Source organism: Bufo gargarizans, unplaced genomic scaffold (genome assembly GCF_014858855.1).
Source record: "Bufo gargarizans isolate SCDJY-AF-19 unplaced genomic scaffold, ASM1485885v1 original_scaffold_1721_pilon, whole genome shotgun sequence".
NCBI classification, from domain to species: domain Eukaryota; kingdom Metazoa; phylum Chordata; class Amphibia; order Anura; family Bufonidae; genus Bufo; species Bufo gargarizans.
In genome coordinates, this window is record NW_025334480.1 from 54,708 (window position 1) to 78,319 (window position 23,612).

General features: G+C 53.2%; 1 protein-coding gene across 2 annotated transcripts in view; it reads left to right on the forward strand.

The window, feature by feature from the left end:
* Positions 1–23,612, forward strand: part of SLC6A9 (solute carrier family 6 member 9) — an 83,263-nt gene that overhangs the window by 52,016 nt on the left and 7,635 nt on the right. For both annotated transcript variants that reach the window (XM_044274395.1, XM_044274396.1), the window contains exons 3-8: positions 10,140–10,296; positions 13,045–13,176; positions 14,269–14,542; positions 15,666–15,798; positions 16,380–16,514; positions 16,769–16,872. In XM_044274395.1, the coding sequence (XP_044130330.1) occupies positions 10,140–10,296; positions 13,045–13,176; positions 14,269–14,542; positions 15,666–15,798; positions 16,380–16,514; positions 16,769–16,872 (935 nt within the window). The remainder of the gene's footprint in view (positions 1–10,139; positions 10,297–13,044; positions 13,177–14,268; positions 14,543–15,665; positions 15,799–16,379; positions 16,515–16,768; positions 16,873–23,612) is intronic.

Below are 23,612 nucleotides of genomic sequence, written 5' to 3' on the forward strand. Positions count from 1 at the left end.
TGAACCAGCCCAGGATTTTCTTATATGTCCCAAAGTCCCCAATGTTCCATGGAACCCTCCCCCCATTTACCCACCACCCAACCTAACACTACACCCGACAACTCAACCTATACAAATAAACAAATATATATAGACATAAAGACATATAAACTACATTACATAGTACATTACATAGTAGACCTTAACCTCACCACCCACCGTGAGGCTTTTCAGCCACACACAACCCATTAAAGCCCAAGTTTGGCGCCTGCAAGCCCTATGTCCTCATACAGCCACCAAAACAAAACAAAAATCTACAGTGTCAGCTTCAGCCCACCACCGGGAGGGGAGACAACAGGCTAGGGTACCCTAAAGGCAAAACCCCTCCAGAGGAGAGAGGCTCTACCCGCCCCCAACCTCTCGTACTCCAGAGAGCGCACCTTCACCAGGTCTCCGAGAATGTTCCTAACCACCTCATCCTCGGGGAGGATTTTGCGTTGCGTCGAAACTAAACACCGTGCATGCCACGTGTAGTACCTGACCACTGAGCTGACTAGGAATAAAGTGCAAAGGTCCCTACCACCCAGGTGTCTGAATGCTCCATAGGCCCATTCCGCATAGGAGAGAGTGACCAGCCTAGGCCAGCCAATGGAGGTCCCCACCCTGGTGTAAACCTCTGTGTTAAAGGGACAATGAAGCAGGAAGTGGTCCATGCTTTCCAGCACACCACCGCACTCCTCACGGGGACACCCCCTGTCCTCAGAGCTCCTACACTTCAGATTGTCCCTCACACACAGTTTCCCATGGAAGCAGCGCCAAGTCAAGTCAAAGAACTTCAAGGGGATCCTATTGGAATTTAAAAGCCGTAACCCAACCCTCAGATCCCGACCTGGGCAGTCCCTGAGGGCCAGAGGTTTCTGGAAATGGGTCAACAGAACCCTCTGGTCAAGGAGTCTCCTTGACTGAGTCCTGATTTCCCACATCCCCAGACCCCACCGACGTAATACCTTCAGAACCAGGGCAGCATAAGCCGGGAGATGCCCATGTGGTGTGCGGAGATCCTTCACTTGCCCCCCTGTCTCCCATTCCTGGAAGAAAGGCCGAAACCATCCCCGACAGGAGGCTACCCACAGAGGAGCCCTCTCTTGCCAGAGGTTCGAGAGATTAATCTTAATAAAGGTGTTCACCAGGAACACCACAGGGTTGACCATACCCAACCCTCCTAGTCTCCTCGTACGGTAAGTAACCTCCCTCTTGACAAGGTTCAGTCTGTTTCCCCATAACATCTGGAAGAACAGACTGTAGACCCGAGTCCAGAAAGGTTCCGGCAAGACGCACACACTGCCCAGATATAACAGCAAAGGGATCAGGTAGGTTTTGATAATGTTCACCCTTTCCCTGAGGGTTAAAGACCAACCCTTCCACTGGTCCACCTTCTGAGCGGCAATCTTAAGCCTGCTATCCCAGTTTTGATGGGGGTAATCCCCCTGGCCAAATTCAATGCCGAGGACTTTTGTAGATTCCTGGGGCTCTGGAAGGGTGTCCGGGAGATCAAAACCAGGATCTCCACCTCCCAGCCAGAGACTCTCACACTTATCTCGGTTGATCTTGGACCCAGATGACTCTGAGTAGCGCTCTACCTCAGACAGTACCCACTCTGCCTCCCCTCTCGAAGACACAAAGATAGTTACGTCATCAGCATACGCCACCACCCTCAGTGTAGTCTCCGGAGCCGCCCGGTCCATCCCGATGCCCGCCAACGGCCCACGATCAACCCCTCTAAGGAAGGGATCGATCGCGAACACGTACAAAAGCGGGCTCAGAGGACAACCCTGGCGAACCCCAGATCCCACCCCAAAAGGACGCCCAATCCAACCATTCACAAGCGGGAAACTCTCTGCCCCTGCATACAAGGTCTTAAGCCAATCAACAAACCCCCCGGGCAGGCCATATCTCAGAAGGACAGACCAGAGGTACTCGTGGTTAACACGATCAAATGCTTTTGCCTGATCCAAGGACAGCATGTACCCCTTCCAGTGACCTGCCCTGCCCTGCTCCACGGCCTCCCGGACACTGAGCACAGCACTAAAAGTACTGTGGCCGGGAACAGAGCAATGCTGGGCCCCAGAAAGGAGCTGGGGTGCAAACTTCACCAGCCGATTAAATAGCACCTTTGCCAAAATCTTTCTGTCCACACCGAGGAGCGCTATGGGACGCCAATTCTCAATGTGGAAAGGATCTTTACCCTTTGACAGGATGATCAGGGCCGACCTCCTCATTGACTTTGGTAGAGTACCCGAGGAGAGACACTCATTTAATACCTCAGTCAAGAGGGGAACTAAGGTGTCCTTAAAGGTCTTGTAAAACTCAGATGTTAAGCCATCCGGACCAGGTGATTTTTTGGGAGCAAGCCCCTCAATCACCAGACTGACTTCCTCTTCACTGATCATTTCCGTCAAACCGTCAAGAGAGGGGTCTACCCCTGGTTCAGGGACAGTTTCAGTCAGGAAAGCCGATATCTTATCACGATCAAGATCCCTCCTTGCCATGAGATGTGAGTAAAAGGATCTGACAACCTCCAGGATCCCTGATCTGGACCTTCTCAGAGAACCCGTACTATCAATCAGTCCTGACACAATCTTACTACTCACTGACATCCTGCAGTTTTTGTAAGGGTCGGGCGAGCGGTATTTCCCGTAATCCCTCTCAAAAACCAAAGATGCGTGCCTATCGTACTGACACCTCATAAGCAAAGACTTCACTCTGGAGATCTCCTCACGGCTACCCCCAGTCGAGACAAGACGTTCGAGTTTCCTCCTCAGGCCCTGATACAGGCGATACTTACTCAGACTCCTGAGGCTCGAGAGCTGGCGGAAGAATCTCCCCACCCTTTCCTTGAAGATCTCCCACCACTCAGACTTACTGCCGCAGAGATCCAGCAATGGTACCTGGCTCTGAACGAAATCCTCAAAGGACTGTCTTATCTCCGCTTCTTCCAAGAGAGACGAATTGAGCCTCCAGTAGCCTCTTCCCATTCGGGGGGTCTCTGCAACATTCAGAGAAAACAAAATCATACAGTGGTCGGAGAACTCCACCTCCACAGCGGACACGGCTGAAGAGACGGCTTCCTCCTTTAAATAAAACCTGTCTATTCTAGACCTACAACTAGCCCTATGATAGGTGAACCCCGGGTGGCCTGGGGTGTGCCGGATGTGGACATCCACCAGACGAGCCTCACTAGCTATTTTATTAAGCGCAACGCTGTCGTAAGTCAGCTTGTCCCTGGAACCTCCCCTATCCTGGGGCCTTGTGACAGTATTGAAGTCCCCTCCAAAGACCACCTGCCGACTTGTAAAAAGATAGGGCTTGATCCTCATGAAGAGACACTTACGGTCCCACTTGGACTGAGGACCATAGATGTTAATTAGACGAAGTTCTTGTCCCCTCATGAGGACATCCAGGATCAGGCACCTCCCCATTTCTAATTCAATAACCCGTCGGCATTCTACCGGTGCAGTAAAAAGGACTGCCACCCCGCTATACGGCTCGGCCGCAAGAGACCAGTAGGAGGATCCGCGTCGCCACTCCCTTTTAGCTTTAAATACAGATGCCAAATCTGGCAGCCTGGTCTCCTGCAAAAACAAAATGTCAGCTTCAACCCGGCTGAAAAAATCAAAGGCCGCAAATCTAGCCGTATCTGACTTAATGCTGGCGACATTAATGGACGCCAGCGTCAACGGAGTGAGTGCCGCCATCATGGGTGATTGAATTAGATGGCTTTCTTTTCCCACTGCCCCCACCAACTTTTTCATCAGATGATGGCTTACCCCTCTTCAAACAAACAGATGTGTCCATTTCACCTACTGCCCTTGTGCTCTGACTCCAAGCCAGCCCCCACCCCTGAGGACATGTTTTCCCCAGTAGAAGGAGGCTCGGCGTCCCCCGCAGGCCCAGGTGTCACCGCGACTCCCGAAACCTCCCCACCGGCTCCCTCCCCTGAGGAGGGGGAGGTGTCACCAATGGCTTGGAACCGGTTTGAGAGACTAATCAGAGGGGGGTTGGTTGTACCTTCCTTTGGCATCTGGCGGGTGGGAGAAGATCTTAAATCTCCCTTTTTCCCTGTACGTTTATTACCCTGCTTTTGCCATCCCCCACTTCCCCCGTCATGGGGGGATAATGAGGAGATGGCACCTTCCTCTTCCTGGATCCTCCTAATTTCCTCATCCAGCTCACTGTCCCTTTGGGCCTCAGCAGTAGCAGCAGTCTCAGGGGTGAGATCAGGGGTCATCCCAGCTTTCCCAGCTTCCCCAGTTGCCTGAGGTTCCCGGGATTCACCCATCTCCCTCTCCCTTCGGCGATTTTCCTGACGCCTCAGTTGGGCAGGCGTCTTTTGCTTACTTTTCTTCCCTGGCCCCTCTGTTCCTTCACTTCTGCCAGCCCCTGCCCCAGTAGAATTGGCCTCACGGCTTCCTCCCGCCGGGGCATTGACCGCATTGGCAAAGGAATGAGGGCAGCGACTGAATGGGTGACCTAAGTCACCACACAGGTGACACCTAATCTCTGCACATGATGCAGCGAGGTGGCCAATCTCCCCACACAGCGCGCACTTCTGTACAGTGCAGTTAGCACTGAAGTGTGTGGGGCTGCCGCATCTGTGACAGAGCTTCGGCTGACCCTGGTAGAAAATCTGGATGCGATCCCTTCCAAGGAAGGTGGCAGATGGTATGTGAGTAACTGTGTTTCCTAAAAGCCTAAGTTTTACCATGAACGTCCAGGCCCCAGACCAGATGCCATGTTCATCCCTGTTCTTCTTGGGAACCTCCACCACCTCCCCATATCGGCCGAGCCACGTCATGATGTCAATACACGAGAGTGACTCGTTACGGGTTAGAACGGTCACCCTCTTCACATTGTTCTGACGAGACACTGCCTGGACGGCAAAATCTCGCCAGCTGGGCTCGTCCTTTGCCATCTCATAGTTCGACCAGAAGAGCTCAAGTCCCTCCGGCCGAACAAAGCTGACATCGAACTCAGGGGTCCCATAGGGATGTATCAAGGCGTAGATGTCTGTCGCCTTGAAGCCCATCTTTAGAAGGAGCTCAACAACTTCTGATCTTGAAGGACATGTATCACTGCCCCTCCACCTCAGACGGACCACATTCCTACGGAGAGCACCCTGCCCAGCTGTCGGGAGGGACCACGTGGTCTCCCCGCTCCTTTGCTCTCGGAAGGCTGAGAGGCCATGCCTATCTATCCAAAAGGATAGATCAACCTCCCTCCCCTCTACATTGATTGTGCTCTCCCCTCTCTTTAGAGCCTCCAGAAGACGCCGCTGCAAAACGCCGTCCCCAGAGCCAGAGGACAAGGAGGGTCCCCTACTCACCCCGGCCGTGACAGTAGCAAAACTGCGCACAGGGGCTGCCACAGCCGGGGGGGCAACCGGACCAGGTTCCACACCCTCCCCGCTTACCAAAGACCCTCCACCACCCACTTCCATATCTTCCATCCCCAAACCAGCCTTACTTACAACAGATTCTGCGACCTCCCTTCCTTCCCTCCTAACACCATTCACTCCACCATCCAAACCCCCAGACATATTTTTATTAAAAATAATTTTCTGCCCCCCACCTGCTACCCTCACTCATACTGGCTGAACCGGTGTGTTTTGGTGTAATTATTGGTACCTCAGCATCACTGGGCCCTGGGGTCGGAGCTGCCCCCAAAAGACAGGCCACAGCCCCAACCCCACTTTTATCATTGCCCTCCGCTTCCTCAGTACTACCATTTACAACTTTTGGGCGCCGCTGATCCATTACCGGGCGCCGCTGATCCAAACGCTGCTGATCTGTTCTTTCATGGCGCCGCTCATCTGGACCAGCAGCGCCAATACAAAACAAAGGCTTTGGCCTCAGTTCTTGACCTTCATTGGGAGGCGTAACCGTCATAGCTCCGACAGCTCCTTCATGCCTCTGCTGGCCCGAGGGAACAGCGTCATCAGCGGTTGGAGCCATCGGAGCTCCTGCAGCCATCTGTGGCGTGGAGCCACCCCCTCCTCCCATCAGGGAGCAAACTCCAGCGCCAGAGATTTTTCTCTCATCCTCCGCAGTAACCTTCCTGTCCGGCTTTTCAGCCGGTGTCGCACCAGCTCCATCCCCGTTACTGCAAACAGAGACGGAGCTCACCACCATATCGGATACCTCGCTCTCCCCTCTCTCCTGCACCGAGTCCACTGCAGGACACGGGCTGGGCTGAGAAGAGGGGCTAATACAGTGAGCCGGCCCTGCGGTCGACCCGGGGGTCCCAGGGAGGGGGGTGTATACATATCTTACCTGCTCCTGGAGCTTGGTCTTCTTAGCCTTTTTCTTTCCTTCCCCAGGCGTCTCCGGTGGCAACTCATCACCAAAGCATAAGTCCTGGAAACGCACTGGGGACTCCAGGAGCTGGATCTCCTCCACTAGGGCCCCTCCCGGGCTGCAGGTCTCATACTCATCCCCCGAGCCGCAGCTGGGTGACCTTGCTATTTGGCGTGCAGGGGGCCCACTGTACGGAATCTGCTCCTGCAGGCTGCCAGGTGGATCTTGCTGGTCATCATCATCATCCTCCTCCTGCACGACTGGTTCCTTCTCCACCTGGCTGTCAGGCTGCTGCCCCATCTGCCCCTTCTCCTCCGCCATCTTCCGAAAACGTTCCTCGTTTAGGAGTTTTTCCTTAAACGGGCCGCTTTTATCTCGGAGTACAGTCCGCCTTTGCTCAATCTCGCCAATGTCAGCTTGTAGCTGCTTTATTTGGTTCTCCAGCCCCTGCTTCTTCCTCTTTGGGGCCACTCCAACACAAGACCTCAAGCCGCGCAGCTCCTCCCGGAGCCTCCTCAGGGTCTTAGTCGCGTCTTCGTACTCACGGAGGTGGCTCATGACCCGGGATCCGTAGGTGGAAATGGACTCCCGGGCCCTCAGTACGCCCCAGCCTTCCTCCTCAAGATCTGCTTCACCTCCGTGAACACTCGGCTTTTGCTGGGCCCCGGAAGGGCCACTCTCACCCATGCTGGCATTCGGGTCCTCCTTAGCGGATCCAGCCTTGCGGCTCTTCCTACTACCCTCAGACTCAGGGGAGACAGAAGCCACATTACTGCGACTCCTGCCAGATCTTCTTACCCCTGAGTCCTCCATGCAGGCCAAACGCTGGCTTCTCCTGTCCCCTGAAGGCCTGCCGCTGGGAACAGGAGCCTGGGGCTTGCTTCCCTCGCTCATGCCTGAGAACCCACTCTCCCCCTGGGGAGGAGAGAGCCGGCCTCAGGTGGATAGATTTTCCTCCAAACGCTCAGGAGCAGCAGCAGCAGCAGCAGCTACACACAGCCACAGGCGACCACACCCACAGGTAATCGCAGCTCAGGAACAGCTGGTCCAGAGCTGCACTCACTATTCTGCTGGTGCAGTCACTGTGTACATACATTACTTATCCTGTACTGATCCTGAGTTACATCCTGTATTATACTCCAGAGCTGCACTCACTATTCTGCTGGTGCAGTCACTGTGTACATACATTACTTATCCTGTACTGATCCTGAGTTACATCCTGTATTATACTCCAGAGCTGCACTCACTATTCTGCTGGTGCAGTCACTGTGTACATACATTACTTATCCTGTACTGATCCTGAGTTACATCCTGTATTATACTCCAGAGCTGCACTCACTATTCTGCTGGTGCAGTCACTGTGTACATACATTACTTATCCTGTACTGATCCTGAGTTACATCCTGTATTATACTCCAGAGCTGCACTCACTATTCTGCTGGTGCAGTCACTGTGTACATACATTACTTATCCTGTACTGATCCTGAGTTACATCCTGTATTATACTCCAGAGCTGCACTCACTATTCTGCTGGTGCAGTCACTGTGTACATACATTACTTATCCTGTACTGATCCTGAGTTACATCCTGTATTATACTCCAGAGCTGCACTCACTATTCTGCTGGTGCAGTCACTGTGTACATACATTACTTATCCTGTACTGATCCTGAGTTACATCCTGTATTATACTCCAGAGCTGCACTCACTATTCTGCTGGTGCAGTCACTGTGTACATACATTACTTATCCTGTACTGATCCTGAGTTACATCCTGTATTATACTCCAGAGCTGCACTCACTATTCTGCTGGTGCAGTCACTGTGTACATACATTACTTATCCTGTACTGATCCTGAGTTACATCCTGTATTATACTCCAGAGCTGCACTCACTATTCTGCTGGTGCAGTCACTGTGTACATACATTACTTATCCTGTACTGATCCTGAGTTACATCCTGTATTATACTCCAGAGCTGCACTCACTATTCTGCTGGTGCAGTCACTGTATACATACATTACTTATCCTGTACTAATCCTGAGGTACATCCTGTATTATACTCCAGAGCTGCACTCACTATTCTGCTGGTGCAGTCACTGTGTACATACATTACTTATCCTGTACTGATCCTGAGTTACATCCTGTATCATACTCCAGAGCTGCACTCACTATTCTGCTGGTGCAGTCACTGTGTACATACATTACTTATCCTGTACTGATCCTGAGTTACATCCTGTATTATACTCCCGAGCTGCACTCACTATTCTGCTGGTGCAGTCACTGTGTACATACATTACTTATCCTGCACTGATCCTGAGTTACATCCTGTATTATACTCCAGAGCTGCACTCACTATTCTGCTGGTGCAGTCACTGTGTACATACATTACTTATCCTGTACTGATCCTGAGTTACATCCTGTATTATACTCCAGAGCTGCACTCACTATTCTGCTGGTGCAGTCACTGTGTACATACATTACTTATCCTGTACTGATCCTGAGTTACATCCTGTATTATACCCCAGAGCTGCACTCACTATTCTGCTGGTGCAGTCACTGTGCACATACATTACTTATCCTGTACTGATCCTGAGTTACATCCTGTATTATACTCCAGAGCTGCACTCACTATTCTGCTGGTGGAGTCACTGTGTACATACATTACTTATCCTGTACTGATCCTGAGTTACATCCTGTATTATACCCCAGAGCTGCACTCACTATTCTGCTGGTGCAGTCACTGTGCACATACATTACTTATCCTGTACTGATCCTGAGTTACATCCTGTATTATACTCCACAGCTGCACTCACTATTCTGCTGGTGCAGTCACTGTGTACATATATTACTTATCCTGTACTGATCCTGAGTTACATCCTGTATTATACTCCAGAGCTGCACTCACTATTCTGCTGGTGCAGTCACTGTGTACATACATTACTTATCCTGTACTGATCCTGAGTTACATCCTGCATTATACTCCAGAGCTGCACTCACTATTCTGCTGGTGCAGTCAGTAAACCTGTGGACGCACAGCTCCTGTAGTGTAGGGTAATGATCACTACAAGTTGTTTGTTAATAGGGTATCCTGTATGATTTCAGCTCTGAAGCTGCCTTAATAGAAATGACCTCCTCGCTCTGTCCACACTGTGCTGGTGTCCGGGTGCAGTCTGGGGCACGGGGGATTATCATTAACCCCTCCTTTCCCTCCCTGTGGTGCTGTGGCCTCCGGTGATGAATGTTTTCGGACGCTCTTGTCGGATGTGCTCTGGACTGGAAAAGCCTCTTGTGATTATTGCGCAGCGAGACTTGGCAGCTGACGGGCAGCTGGCGCCAGGTCCAGGGCTCATTATAATTGGTGGCCATCTCTTCCGGGACCCTCTACTGCCCCTCAGACAAACATATATCACCTCCCCCATGTCGCCCCCATTTCTCAGAGCTGAAACACTGTAGCAAGCTCTGCAGTTGTGTGAGCAGTTCTAGGAGAGATTTGTCTGCTCTGAAACATTGTAACATACCCTCAGCTGTGATGTCTCATTATCCAATGGGCGCCCCTTTAATTGTCCAGTCTGGGTATGTCGGGGAGTCCGAGGAGCTGTCCACGCCTGAAGATGACCCCACCGTGCAGGTGAAGGTCCCTCCTCTGTTCAGAGTATTCAGCAGGGTCCGACTGACCAGACCCAGACACTACAGTGCCCACCCAGTGCACCTGTTCTGTATGGCAGGATGGCGGAACCGTGCTTATTGGGAGTTGTAGTCCTCTCATATTTGATCTTCAGGATATTAATCACCCGACTACTTCCTTGCAGAATGGCACGGTGCCCGGAGAAGTCACCAAGAGAGACGAGAACGTGAAGAGGGGAAACTGGGGCAACCAGATCGAGTTTGTCCTGACCAGTGTGGGCTATGCGGTGGGCCTGGGCAACGTCTGGAGGTTCCCGTATCTCTGCTACCGGAATGGAGGAGGTGAGTGGCCCTGGGGGCGACACGTGGAGCCCCCCTGTAACTCTATCCAGATATATTCTCCAAGGGGTGAGATCAGCGCTCTCCAGATATGAGATATTATACAGGAAGTGACATCACCGCTCTCCAGATATCAGTGATATTACACAGGAGGTGACATCACCACTCTCCAGATATGAGATATTATACAGGAAGTGACATCACCGCTCTCCAGATATCAGTGATATTATACAGGAAGTGACATCACCGCTCTCCAGATATGAGCTATTATACAGGAGGTGACATCACCGCTCTCCAGATATGAGATATTATACAGGAGGTGACATCACCGCTCTCCAGATATCGGTTATATTATACACGAGGTGACATCACCGCTCTGCAGATATCAGTTATATTATACAGGAGGTGACATCGCCGCCCTCCAGATATCAGTTATATTATACAGGAGGTGACATCACCGCTCTCCAGATATCAGTTATATTATACAGGAGGTGACATCACCGCTCTCCAGATATCAGTTATATTATACAGGAGGTGACATCACCGCTCTCCAGATATGAGCTATTATACAGGAGGTGACATCACCGCTCTCCAGATATCAGTGATATTATACAGGAGGTGACATCACCGCTCTCCAGATATGAGATATTATACAGGAGGTGACATCACCGCTCTCCAGATATCGGTTATATTATACACGAGGTGACATCACCGCTCTGCAGATATCAGTTATATTATACAGGAGGTGACATCACCGCTCTCCAGATATCAGTGATATTATACAGGAGGTGACATCACCGCTCTCCAGATATCAGTGATATTATACAGGAGGTGACATCACCGCTCTCCAGATATCAGTGATATCATACAGGAGGTGACATCACCGCTCTCCAGATATGAGATATTATACAGGAAGTGACATCACCGCTCTCCAGATATGAGATATTATACAGGAGGTGACATCACCGCTCTCCAGATATGTTATATTATACAGGAGGTGACATCACCGCTCTCCAGATATGAGATATTATACAGGAAGTGACATCCCCGCTCTCCAGATATCAGTTATATTATACAGGAGGTGACATCACCGCTCTCCAGATATCAGTTATATTATACAGGAGGTGACATCCCCGCTCTCCAGATATCAGTTATATTATACTGGAGGTGACATCACCGCTCTCCAGATATCAGTAATATTATACAGGAGGTGACATCACCGCTCTCCAGATATCAGTTATATTATACAGGAGGTGACATCACCGCTCTCCAGATATCAGTTATATTATACAGGAGGTGACATCACCGCTCTGCAGATATCAGTTATATTATACAGGAGGTGACATCCCCGCTCTCCAGATATCAGTTATATTATACTGGAGGTGACATCACCGCTCTCCAGATATCAGTAATATTATACAGGAGGTGACATCACCGCTCTCCAGATATCAGTTATATTATACAGGAGGTGACATCACCGCTCTCCAGATATCAGTTATATTATACAGGAGGTGACATCACCGCTCTGCAGATATCAGTTATATTATACAGGAGGTGACATCCCCGCTCTCCAGATATCAGTTATATTATACTGGAGGTGACATCACCGCTCTCCAGATATCAGTTATATTATACAGGAGGTGACATCACCGCTCTCCAGATATCAGGTATATTACACAGGAGGTGACATCACCGCTCTCCAGATATCAGTTATATTATACAGGAGGTGACATCACCGCTCTCCAGATATCAGTAATATTATACAGGAGGTGACATCACCGCTCTCCGGATATCAGTTATATTATACAGGAGGTGACATCACCGCTCTCCGGATATCAGTGATATTATACAGGAGGTGACATCACCGCTCTCCAGATATCAGTTATATTATACAGGAGGTGACATCACCGCTCTCCAGATATCAGTTATATTATACAGGAGGTGACATCACCGCTCTCCAGATATCAGTTATATTATACAGGAGGTGACATCACCGCTCTCCAGATATCAGTTATATTATACAGGAGGTGACATCACCGCTCTCCAGATATCGGTTATATTATACAGGAGGTGACATCACCACTCTCCAGATATCCGTTATATTATACAGGAGGTGACATCACCGCTCTCCAGATATCAGTTATATTATACAGGAGGTGACATCACCGCTCTCCAGATATCAGTTATATTACACAGGAGGTGACGTCACCGCTCTCCGGATATCAGTTATATTATACAGGAGGTGACATCACCGCTCTCCAGATATCAGTTATATTATACAGGAGGTGACATCACCGCTCTCCAGATATCAGTGATATTATACAGGAGGTGACATCACCGCTCTCCAGATATCAGTTATATTATACAGGAGGTGACATCACTGCTCTCCAGATATCAGTTATATTATACAGGAGGTGACATCACCGCTCTCCAGATATCAGTTATATTATACTGGAGGTGACATCACCGCTCTCCAGATATCAGTTATATTATACAGGAGGTGACATCACCGCTCTCCAGATATCAGTTATATTATACAGGAGGTGACATCACCGCTCTCCAGATATCAGTTATATTATACAGGAGGTGACATCACCGCTCTCCAGATATCAGTGATATTATACAGGAGGTGACATCACCGCTCTCCAGATATCAGTTATATTATACAGGAGGTGACATCACTGCTCTCCAGATATACTATAATTGTGTTTTTTCTACAGTTTTTTCAGTGATTTTCTCTTTCCTCTCCAGGCGCCTTCATGTTCCCGTATTTCATCATGCTGGTCTTCTGTGGGATCCCGCTCTTCTTTATGGAATTGTCTTTTGGGCAGTTTGCCAGTCAGGGGTGTCTTGGGGTGTGGAGGGTCAGCCCCCTGTTTAAAGGTACAGTAATGTGGGGCAGTTGTTTTGCTGCGCACAGGTGACTTCCTGTGTGTGGTTTGTCTGCATGTTGTGTCTGTGCAGGGACGGCGGCTTTTTACAGTGCCTTGAAAAACTATTCACACCCCTTAAACTTTTCCACATTTTTTCACGTTTCACCCACAAACTTAAATGTATTTTATTTGGATTTTATGTGATCGACCAACACAAAGTCCAAGTCGTGTGAAGAGAAGAGAAAATGATACAAGGTTTTCACTTTGTTTAAGAAATAAAAATCTGGAAAGTGCAGCGTGCATTAGTATTCAGCCCCCTGTGACTAATTAGTAAATTGAGTCCTCCTGTGTGTAATGTCTTCTCAGTATGACTCCAGCTGCTCTGTGAAGGCCTCAGAGGTTTGTTAGAGAAGATTAGTGATTAAACAGCATCATGAAAACCAAGGAACACACCAGACAGGTCAGGGATAAAGTGGTGAAAAAATATACAGCATCTCACAGAGCACTGCTCAATCCATCATCTGAAAATGGAAGGAGTATGGTACAACTGCAAGCCTACCAAGAGATGGCCGCCCACCTAAACGGACCGCCCAGGCAAGGAGAGCACTAATTAGAGAAGCAGCCAAGAGGCCCATGGTCTCGGTGGAGGAGCTGCAGAGCTCAGGTGGGGGAGGCTTATCTTCAGCAGGGACCGGGGAGCCGGTCAGAGATGATGGGAAGATGGATAAATACTGGGCAATCCTGGAGGAAAACCTGGTAGAGGCTGCAAAAGACTTGAGACTGGGGCGGAGGTTCACCTTCCAGCAGGACAACAACCCTCAACATCCATCCAATCTGACTGAGCGCGAGCTCTTCTGCAAAGAGGAATGGGCAGAAATGTCGCCTCTAGATGTGGAAAGCTGTAGAGACCGACCCCAAAGACTGTCGGCAGAAGATGGTCCTACAAAGCACTCATGCAGCCGCACTCTCCCGACATTGTGAGGACCTCATCTCCTTCTTCTCATGGACTTGGACTTTGTGTCGGTCGATAAAATTGTGGGTGAAAAATATGGAAAAGCTCAAGGGGTGCGAATCCTTATCTCTTCTGCGTCTCCTCCTCCAGGCGTGGGCTACGGGATGATGGTGGTCTCCACGTATATCGGTATTTATTACAACGTGGTCATCTGTATCGCCTTCTATTACTTCTTCATGTCCATGAGCCGCGTCCTGCCCTGGACCTACTGCAACAACCCCTGGAACACGGACAACTGCGTCGGCGTGCTGAGCCCCTCCACCAACAGCAGCTTCAACCTCACCTCCCATCCAGGTGCCTTCAACATCTCCGAGCTTCTGAACCAAACCGGGAAGAGGACGAGTCCCAGCGAGGAGTACTGGAGGTAGGTGGGCCGGGGCGGGATATTCCACGGAACATCCAGAGGCGAGGACCGGTCCTGAGAGCTGAGGGGTCGTCACAGTGGGTCCAGTGCAGACAGTGCTTAGACTGACACACTGTAGCAAGCCCTCAGCTGTGAGAAGTATTAGATCAGGGCAGATATTCAGCAGCTGAATGTAAACAAGGAATGTCCTGATTCACTGACAGCAAGCAGAGATGTGAAGAGTTGGCACAGAAGGTCTCACCCCACTCTTCTAGCGTGGCACTGCCCCAGGCGTTGATTGTGCGTTATACGCCGCTCGCTTCCTCGTATTGTGACCGGCGTCCTGCCTGAGGCCATCAGCTGACGCCTCGCCCTGAAGCGTCGCCGCTGATCTCTCTCTGTGGCAGAATAACTGTAGGAATCCTGAGCCTCATGGGAGTTGTAGTGCTTACCATGCTGGGAGTTATTGTGCGGAGTGCACCGGAAGAGCCGACAATGGCAGTGTTTCCTGGAGGCCGGAGAACATGACCAGACCCCAGACTGGCAGCCAAGGCACGCAGGAAATGCCTCTCTAGAGGTCTGCGAGGCACGGGGCTCTGTGCACCTCGAACTTAAAGGGGTTGTATCACTTCAGCAAATAACTTTTTCTCCATAATGCATTCTAATACCAGGCCCTTCCCAATGGATTGTTCTTCTCCATGTCGCTTCCTTTTCCATCACATTATAAGCTGCTCGTTTCCATGGTTACGACCACCCTGCAATCCAGCAGTGGTCGTGCTTGCACACTGTAGAAAAAGCCCCAGCCTGTGTGCGCTCCCACAGTCCCGCCAGCACTCCTGTCTATTGTGCGCAAGCACGACCACCACTGCTGGATTGCAGGGTGGTCGTAACCATGGAAACAAGCAGTGTATAATGTGATGGGAAAATGAATCCAGCCAGCAAAGGAGGCAACATGGAGACTCCCAATACATTAGGAAGGGCCTGGTATTAACGTCCTCTACATGATAAATGCCACTTGCTGAAGGGAGAGGACCCCTTTAATGGGCACAGCAGATTAACACACCCCGGCTCGGGTACCACCGCCAACGCCACAGGAGGCCCCCCTAAAGCTGGTAACGTGGCCGCTCCTCTCGCTCTCTTACAGGCGCTATGTGCTGAAGTTGTCAGACGGCATCGGCAATTTCGGGGAGGTGCAGCTTCCGATTCTGGGGTGTCTGGGGTTGTCCTGGGTCGTTGTCTTCCTCTGTCTCATTAGAGGCGTCAAATCTTCTGGAAAGGTGAGTCAGCCTGGGCATCATGACTACTCCCATCATCCTCCAAATATCCGCCAATTCTGTGCCTCATACCTCACCTTACTTCTGTGTCTTTTCCTTCTTCCATATTGTGCCCTGTACCTTTCCTATACTTACTCCTCACTCCTGTGCCTCATACCTCCTTTCACTCCTGTGCCTCATACCTCCTTTATTCCTGTGCCTTGTACCTCCCTTCTCTCCTGTCTCATATCACTACTGTGCCTCGTACCTCCTTTATTCCTGTGCCTTGTACCTCCCTTCTCTCCTGTCTCATATCACTACTGTGCCTCGTACCTCCTTTATTCCTGTGCCTTGTACCTCCTTTCTCTCCTGTCTCATATCACTCCTGTGCCTCATACCTCCTTCTCTCTTGTGTCTCGTATCACTCCTCTGGCTCATACCTCCCTTTATGCCTGTGCCTCGTACCTCCTTCTCTCCTGTCTCATATCACTACTGTGCCTCGTACCTCCTTTATTCCTGTGCCTTGTACCTCCTTTCTCTCCTGTCTCATATCTCTGCCTGTGCCTCGTACCTCCTGTGCCTCACACCTCTTCTATCTCCTGCAGGTGGTTTACTTCACAGCCACGTTCCCCTATGTGGTCCTCACCATCCTATTTGTCCGTGGGATCACCCTGGAGGGGGCCGTGGACGGCATCATGTATTACCTGACCCCGCAGTGGGACAAGATCCTGGATGCCAAGGTGAACATTATATGTTATTACGTCCGGGGTCTTGTGTGGCGGCCGCCCAGTAACACATCAGGGGGAGCACTGGCCAGCTCTACAGGTGGAGGCTGATGGGGGTTGTGGTGAATCTGACTGGATGGGTTAGTGACGCCACAGCACCACCTGGTGGCTGCGCAGAGGCAGCTCATCGGGATCTGCAGGGACGTCTGTGTGAGGCTCGGGCTCAGCAGTGCTGTAATGACTGACCCCTGCTCCTATCCTTTCTGTAGGTTTGGGGAGATGCAGCTTCCCAGATCTTCTACTCACTAGGATGTGCATGGGGAGGACTCATCACGATGGCTTCTTACAACAAATTCCACAACAACTGTTACAGGTACAACAGCTGCAACGCTGTATCTGAGAGTCTGCATGAGAGCTGAGGGGGGGTGCAGCTGCAACGCTGTGTCTGAGGGTCTGCATGAGAGCTGAGGGGGGTGCAGCTGCAACGCTGTGTCTGAGAGTCTGCATGAGAGCTGAGGGGGGTGCAGCTGCAACGCTGTGTCTGAGGGTCTGCATGAGAGCTGAGGGGGGGTGCAGCTGCAACGCTGTGTCTGTGAGTCTGCATGAGAGCTGAGGGGGGTGCAGCTGCAATGCTGTGTCTGAGAGTCTGCATGAGAGCTGAGGGGGGTGCAGCTGCAACGCTGTGTCTGAGAGTCTGCATGAGAGCTGAGGGGGGGTGCAGCTGCAACGCTGTGTCTGTGAGTCTGCATGAGAGCTGAGGGGGGGTGCAGCTGCAATGCTGTGTCTGAGAGTCTGCATGAGAGCTGAGGGGGGTGCAGCTGCAACGCTGTGTCTGAGAGTCTGCATGAGAGCTGAGGGGGGGGGTGCAGCTGCAACACTGTGTCTGAGAGTCTGCATGAGAGCTGAGGGGGGGTGCAGCTGCAACACTGTGTCTGAGAGTCTGCATGAGAGCTGAGGGGGGGTGCAGCTGCAACGCTGTGTCTGAGAGTCTGCATGAGAGCTGAGGGGGGGTGCAGCTGCAACGCTGTGTCTGAGAGTCTGCATGAGAGCTGAGGGGGGGGTGCAGCTGCAACACTGTGTCTGAGAGTCTGCATGAGAGCTGAGGGGGGTGCAGCTGCAACGCTGTGTCTGAGAGTCTGCATGAGAGCTGAGGGGGGGTGCAGCTGCAACGCTGTGTCTGAGAGTCTGCATGAGAGCTGAGGGGGGGTGCAGCTGCAACACTGTGTCTGAGAGTCTGCATGAGAGCTGAGGGGGGGTGCAGCTGCAACGCTGTGTCTGAGGGTCTGCATGAGAGCTGAGGGGGGTGCAGCTGCAACGCTGTGTCTGAGAGTCTGCATGAGAGCTGAGGGGGGGTGCAGCTGCAACGCTGTGTCTGAGAGTCTGCATGAGAGCTGAGGGGGGGAAGCGGCTGCAACGCTGTGTCTGAGAGTCTGCATGAGAGCTGAGGGGGATGCAGCTGCAACGCTGTGTCTGTGAGTCTGCATGAGAGCTGAGGGGGGGGGTGCAGCTGCAACGCTGTGTCTGAGAGTCTGCATGAGAGCTGAGGGGGGGTGCAGCTGCAACGCTGTGTCTGTGAGTCTGCATGAGAGCTGAGGGGGGGTGCAGCTGCAACGCTGTGTCTGAGAGTCTGCATGAGAGCTGAGGGGGGGTGCAGCTGCAACGCTGTGTCTGAGATTCTGCATGAGAGCTGAGGGGGGGTGCAGCTGCAACACTGTGTCTGAGAGTCTGCATGAGAGCTGAGGGGGGGTGCAGCTGCAACGCTGTGTCTGAGAGTCTGCATGAGAGCTGAGGGGGGGTGCAGCTGCAACGCTGTGTCTGAGAGTCTGCATGAGAGCTGAGGGGGGGGGGGTGCAGCTGCAACACTGTGTCTGAGAGTCTGCATGAGAGCTGAGGGGGGGTGCAGCTGCAACACTGTGTCTGAGAGTCTGCATGAGAGCTGAGGGGGGGTGCAGCTGCAACGCTGTGTCTGAGGGTCTGCATGAGAGCTGAGGGGGGTGCAGCTGCAACGCTGTGTCTGAGAGTCTGCATGAGAGCTGAGGGGGGGGTGCAGCTGCAACGCTGTGTCTGAGAGTCTGCATGAGAGCTGAGGGGGGGAAGCGGCTGCAACGCTGTGTCTGAGAGTCTGCATGAGAGCTGAGGGGGATGCAGCTGCAACGCTGTGTCTGTGAGTCTGCATGAGAGCTGAGGGGGGGTGCAGCTGCAACGCTGTGTCTGAGAGTCTGCATGAGAGCTGAGGGGGGGTGCAGCTGCAACGCTGTGTCTGTGAGTCTGCATGAGAGCTGAGGGGGGGGTGCAGCTGCAACGCTGTGTCTGAGAGTCTGCATGAGAGCTGAGGGGGGGTGCAGCTGCAACGCTGTGTCTGAGATTCTGCATGAGAGCTGAGGGGGGGTGCACTTGCAACGCTGTGTCTGAGAGTCTGCATGAGAGCTGAGGGGGGGGTGCAGCTGCAACGCTGTGTCTGAGAGTCTGCATGAGAGCTGGGGGGGGGTGCAGCTGCAACACTGTGTCTGAGAGTCTGCATGAGAGCTGAGGGGGGGTGCAGCTGCAACGCTGTGTCAGTCTGCATGAGAGCTGAGGGGGGTGCAGCTGCAACGCTGTGTCTGTGAGTCTGCATGAGAGCTGAGGGGGGGTGCAGCTGCAACGCTGTGTCTGAGAGTCTGCATGAGAGCTGAGGGGGGAAGCGGCTGCAACGCTGTGTCTGTGAGTCTGCATGAGAGCTGAGGGGGGTGCAGCTGCAACGCTGTGTCTGTGAGTCTGCATGAGAGCTGAGGGGGTGCAGCTGCAACGCTGTGTCTGAGAGTCTGCATGAGAGCTGAGGGGGGAAGCGGCTGCAACGCTGTGTCTGTGAGTCTGCATGAGAGCTGAGGGGGGGTGCAGCTGCAACGCTGTGTCTGTGAGTCTGCATGAGAGCTGAGGGGGGGGGTGCAGCTGCAACGCTGTGTCAGAGTCTGCATGAGAGCTGAGGGGGGGTGCAGCTGCAACGCTGTGTCTGTGAGTCTGCATGAGAGCTGAGGGGGATGCAGCTTCTCATTCTGAGTCTGCATGAGAGCTGAGGGGGATGCAGCTGCAGCTTCTCATTCTGTGTCTGTGAGTCTGCATGAGAGCTGAGGGGGGTGCAGCTGCAGCTTCTCATTCTGTGTCTGTGAGTCTGCATGAGAGCTGAGGGGGGTGCAGCTGCAGCTTCTCATTCTGTGTCTGTGAGTCTGCATGAGAGCTGAGGGGGGTGCAGCTGCAGCTTCTCATTCTGTGTCTGTGAGTCTGCATGAGAGCTGAGGGGGGTGCAGCTGCAGCTTCTCATTCTGTGTCTGTGAGGCTGCATGCTGTCAGAGGGGAGGGGATGATGATGCAGCTTCTTTCCCTGTGTCTGCGAGGCTGCATGCTGTGAGAGGGGAGAGGATGCAGCTGCAGCTTCTTTCCGTGTGTCTGTGAGGCTGCATGCTGTGAGAGGGGAGGGGATGATGATGCAGCTTCTTTCCCTGTGTCTGCGAGGCTGCATGCTGTGAGAGGGGAGAGGGTGCAGCTGCAGCTTCTTTCCGTGTGTCTGCGAGGCTGCATGCTGTGAGAGGGCAGAGGGTGCAGCTTCTTTCCCTGTGTCTGCGAGGCTGCATGCTGTGAGAGGGTAGAGGGTGCAGCTGCAGCTTCTTTCCCTGTGTCTGCGAGGCTGCATGCTGTGAGAGGGGAGATGGTGCAGCTGCAGCTTCTTTCCCTGTGTCTGCGAGGCTGCATGCTGTGAGAGGGGAGAGGGTGCAGCTGCAGCTTTGTTCCCTGTGTCTGTGAGGCTGCATGCTGTGAGAGGAGAGAGGGTGCAGCTTCTTTCCCTGTGTCTGCGAGGCTGCATGCTGTGAGAGGGGAGAGGGTGCAGCTGCAGCTTCTTTCCCTGTGGCTGCATGCTGTGAGAGGGTGCAGCTGCAGCTTCTTTCCCTGTGTCTGCGAGGCTGCATGCTGTGAGAGGGCAGAGGGTGCAGCTTCTTTCCCTGTGTCTGCGAGGCTGCATGCTGTGAGAGGGGAGAGGGTGCAGCTGCAGCTTCTTTCCCTGTGTCTGCGAGGCTGTATGCTGTGAGAGGGCAGAGGGTGCAGCTTCTTTCCCTGTGTCTGCGAGGCTGCATGCTGTGAGAGGGCAGAGGGTGCAGCTTCTTTCCCTGTGTCTGTGAGGCTGCATGCTGTGAGAGGGGAGAGGGTGCAGCTTCATTCCCTGTGTCTGTGAGGCTGCATGCTGTGAGAGGAGAGAGGGTGCAGCTTCTTTCCCTGTGTCTGCGAGGCTGCATGCTGTGAGAGGGGAGAGGGTGCAGCTGCAGCTTCTTTCCCTGTGTCTGCGAGGCTGCATGCTGTGAGAGGGGAGAGGGTGCAGCTGCAGCTTCTTTCCCTGTGTCTGCGAGGCTGCATGCTGTGAGAGGGTGCAGCTGCAGCTTCATTCCCTGTGTCTGTGAGGCTGCATGCTGTGAGAGGAGAGAGGGTGCAGCTTCTTTCCCTGTGTCTGCGAGGCTGCATGCTGTGAGAGGGTGCAGCTGCAGCTTTGTTCCCTGTGTCTGTGAGGCTGCATGCTGTGAGAGGGGAGAGGGTGCAGCTTCTTTCCCTGTGTCTGCGAGGCTGCATGCTGTGAGAGGGTGCAGCTGCAGCTTCTTTCCCTGTGTCTGCGAGGCTGCATGCTGTGAGAGGGCAGAGGGTGCAGCTTCTTTCCCTGTGTCTGTGAGGCTGCATGCTGTGAGAGGAGAGAGGGTGCAGCTTCTTTCCCTGTGTCTGCGAGGCTGCATGCTGTGAGAGGGGAGAGGGTGCAGCTGCAGCTTCTTTCCCTGTGTCTGCGAGGCTGCATGCTGTGAGAGGGTGCAGCTGCAGCTTCTTTCCCTGTGTCTGCGAGGCTGCATGCTGTGAGAGGGCAGAGGGTGCAGCTTCTTTCCCTGTGTCTGCGAGGCTGCATGCTGTGAGAGGGGAGAGGGTGCAGCTGCAGCTTCTTTCCCTGTGTCTGCGAGGATGCATGCTGTGAGAGGGGAGAGGGTGCAGCTGCAGCTTCTTTCCCTGTGTCTGAGAGGCTGCATGCTGTGAGAGGGGAGGGGATGATGCTGCAGCTTCTCTGAGAGGCTGCATGCTGTGAGAGGGGAGGGTGCAGCTTCTTTCCCTGTGTGTGCAAGGCTGCATGCTGGGAGAGGGTGCAGCTGCAGCTTCTTTCCCTGTGTCTGCGAGGATGCATGCTGTGAGAGGGGAGAGGGTGCAGCTTCTTTCCCTGTGTCTGCGAGGCTGTATGCTGTGAGAGGGCAGAGGGTGCAGCTTCTTTCCCTGTGTCTGCGAGGCTGCATGCTGTGAGAGGGCAGAGGGTGCAGCTTCTTTCCCTGTGTCTGCGAGGCTGCATGCTGTGAGAGGGCAGAGGGTGCAGCTTCTTTCCCTGTGTCTGCGAGGCTGCATGCTGTGAGAGGGGAGAGGGTGCAGCTGCAGCTTCATTCCCTGTGTCTGTGAGGCTGCATGCTGTGAGAGGAGAGAGGGTGCAGCTTCTTTCCCTGTGTCTGCGAGGCTGCATGCTGTGAGAGGGGAGAGGGTGCAGCTGCAGCTTCTTTCCCTGTGTCTGCAAGGCTGCATGCTGTAAGAGGGGAGAGGGTGCAGCTGCAGCTTCTTTCCCTGTGTCTGCGAGGCTGCATGCTGTGAGAGGGGAGAGGGTGCAGCTGCAGCTTCTTTCCCTGTGTCTGTGAGGCTGCATGCTGTGAGAGGGGAGAGGGTGCAGCTTCTTTCCCTGTGTGTGCAAGGCTGCTTGCTGGGAGAGGGTGCAGCTGCAGCTTCTTTCCCTGTGTCTGCGAGGCTGCATGCTGTGAGAGGGCAGAGGGTGCAGCTTCTTTCCCTGTGTCTGCGAGGCTGCATGCTGTGAGAGGGCAGAGGGTGCAGCTTCTTTCCCTGTGTCTGCGAGGCTGCATGCTGTGAGAGGGCAGAGGGTGCAGCTTCTTTCCCTGTGTCTGCGAGGCTGCATGCTGTGAGAGGGGAGGGGATGATGCTGCAGCTTCTCTGAGAGGCTGCATGCTGTGAGAGGGCAGAGGGTGCAGCTTCTTTCCCTGTGTCTGCGAGGCTGCATGCTGGGAGAGGGCAGAGGGTGCAGCTTCTTTCCCTGTGTCTGCGAGGCTGCATGCTGGGAGAGGGGAGGGGATGATGCTGCAGCAGCTTCTCTGTCTGAGAGGCTGCATGCTGTGAGAGGGTGCAGCTTCTTTCCCTGTGTCTGCGAGGCTGCATGCTGGGGGAGGGTGCAGCTGCAGCTTCTTTCCTCGTGTCTGCGAGGCTGCATGCTGTGAGAGGGGAGAGGATGATACTGCAGCTTCTTTCCCTGTGTCTGCGAGGGTGCAGCTGCAGCTTCGTTCCCTGTGTCTGCGAGGCTGCATGCTGTGAGAGGGGAGAGGGTGCAGCTGCAGCTTCTTTCCCTGTGTCTGCGAGGCTGCATGCTGTGAGAGGGGAGAGGGTGCAGCTGCAGCTTCTTTCCCTGTGTCTGCGAGGCTGCATGCTGTGAGGGGAGGGGATGATGCTGCAGCTTCTCTGAGAGGCTGCATGCTGTGAGAGGGCAGAGGGTGCAGCTTCTTTCCCTGTGTCTGCGAGGCTGCATGCTGTGAGAGGGTGCAGCTGCAGCTTCTTTCCCTGTGTCTGCGAGGCTGCATGCTGTGAGAGGGTGCAGCTGCAGCTTCTTTCCCTGTGTCTGCAAGGCTGCATGCTGTGAGAGGGGAGAGGGTGCAGCTGCAGCTTCTTTCCCTGTGTCTGCAAGGCTGCATGCTGTGAGAGGGTGCAGCTGCAGCTTCTTTCCCTGTGTCTGCGAGGCTGCATGCTGTGAGAGGGTGCAGCTGCAGCTTCTTTCCCTGTGTCTGCGAGGCTGCATGCTGTGAGAGGGGAGAGGGTGAAGCTTCTTTCCCTGTGTCTGCGAGGCTGCATGCTGTGAGAGGGCAGAGGGTGCAGCTTCTTTCCCTGTGTCTGCGAGGCTGCATGCTGTGAGAGGGCAGAGGGTGCAGCTTCTTTCCCTGTGTCTGCGAGGCTGCATGCTGTGAGAGGGGAGAGGGTGCAGCTTCATTCCCTGTGTCTGCGAGGCTGCATGCTGTGAGAGGGGAGAGGGTGCAGCTTCTTTCCCTGTGTCTGCGAGGCTGCATGCTGTGAGAG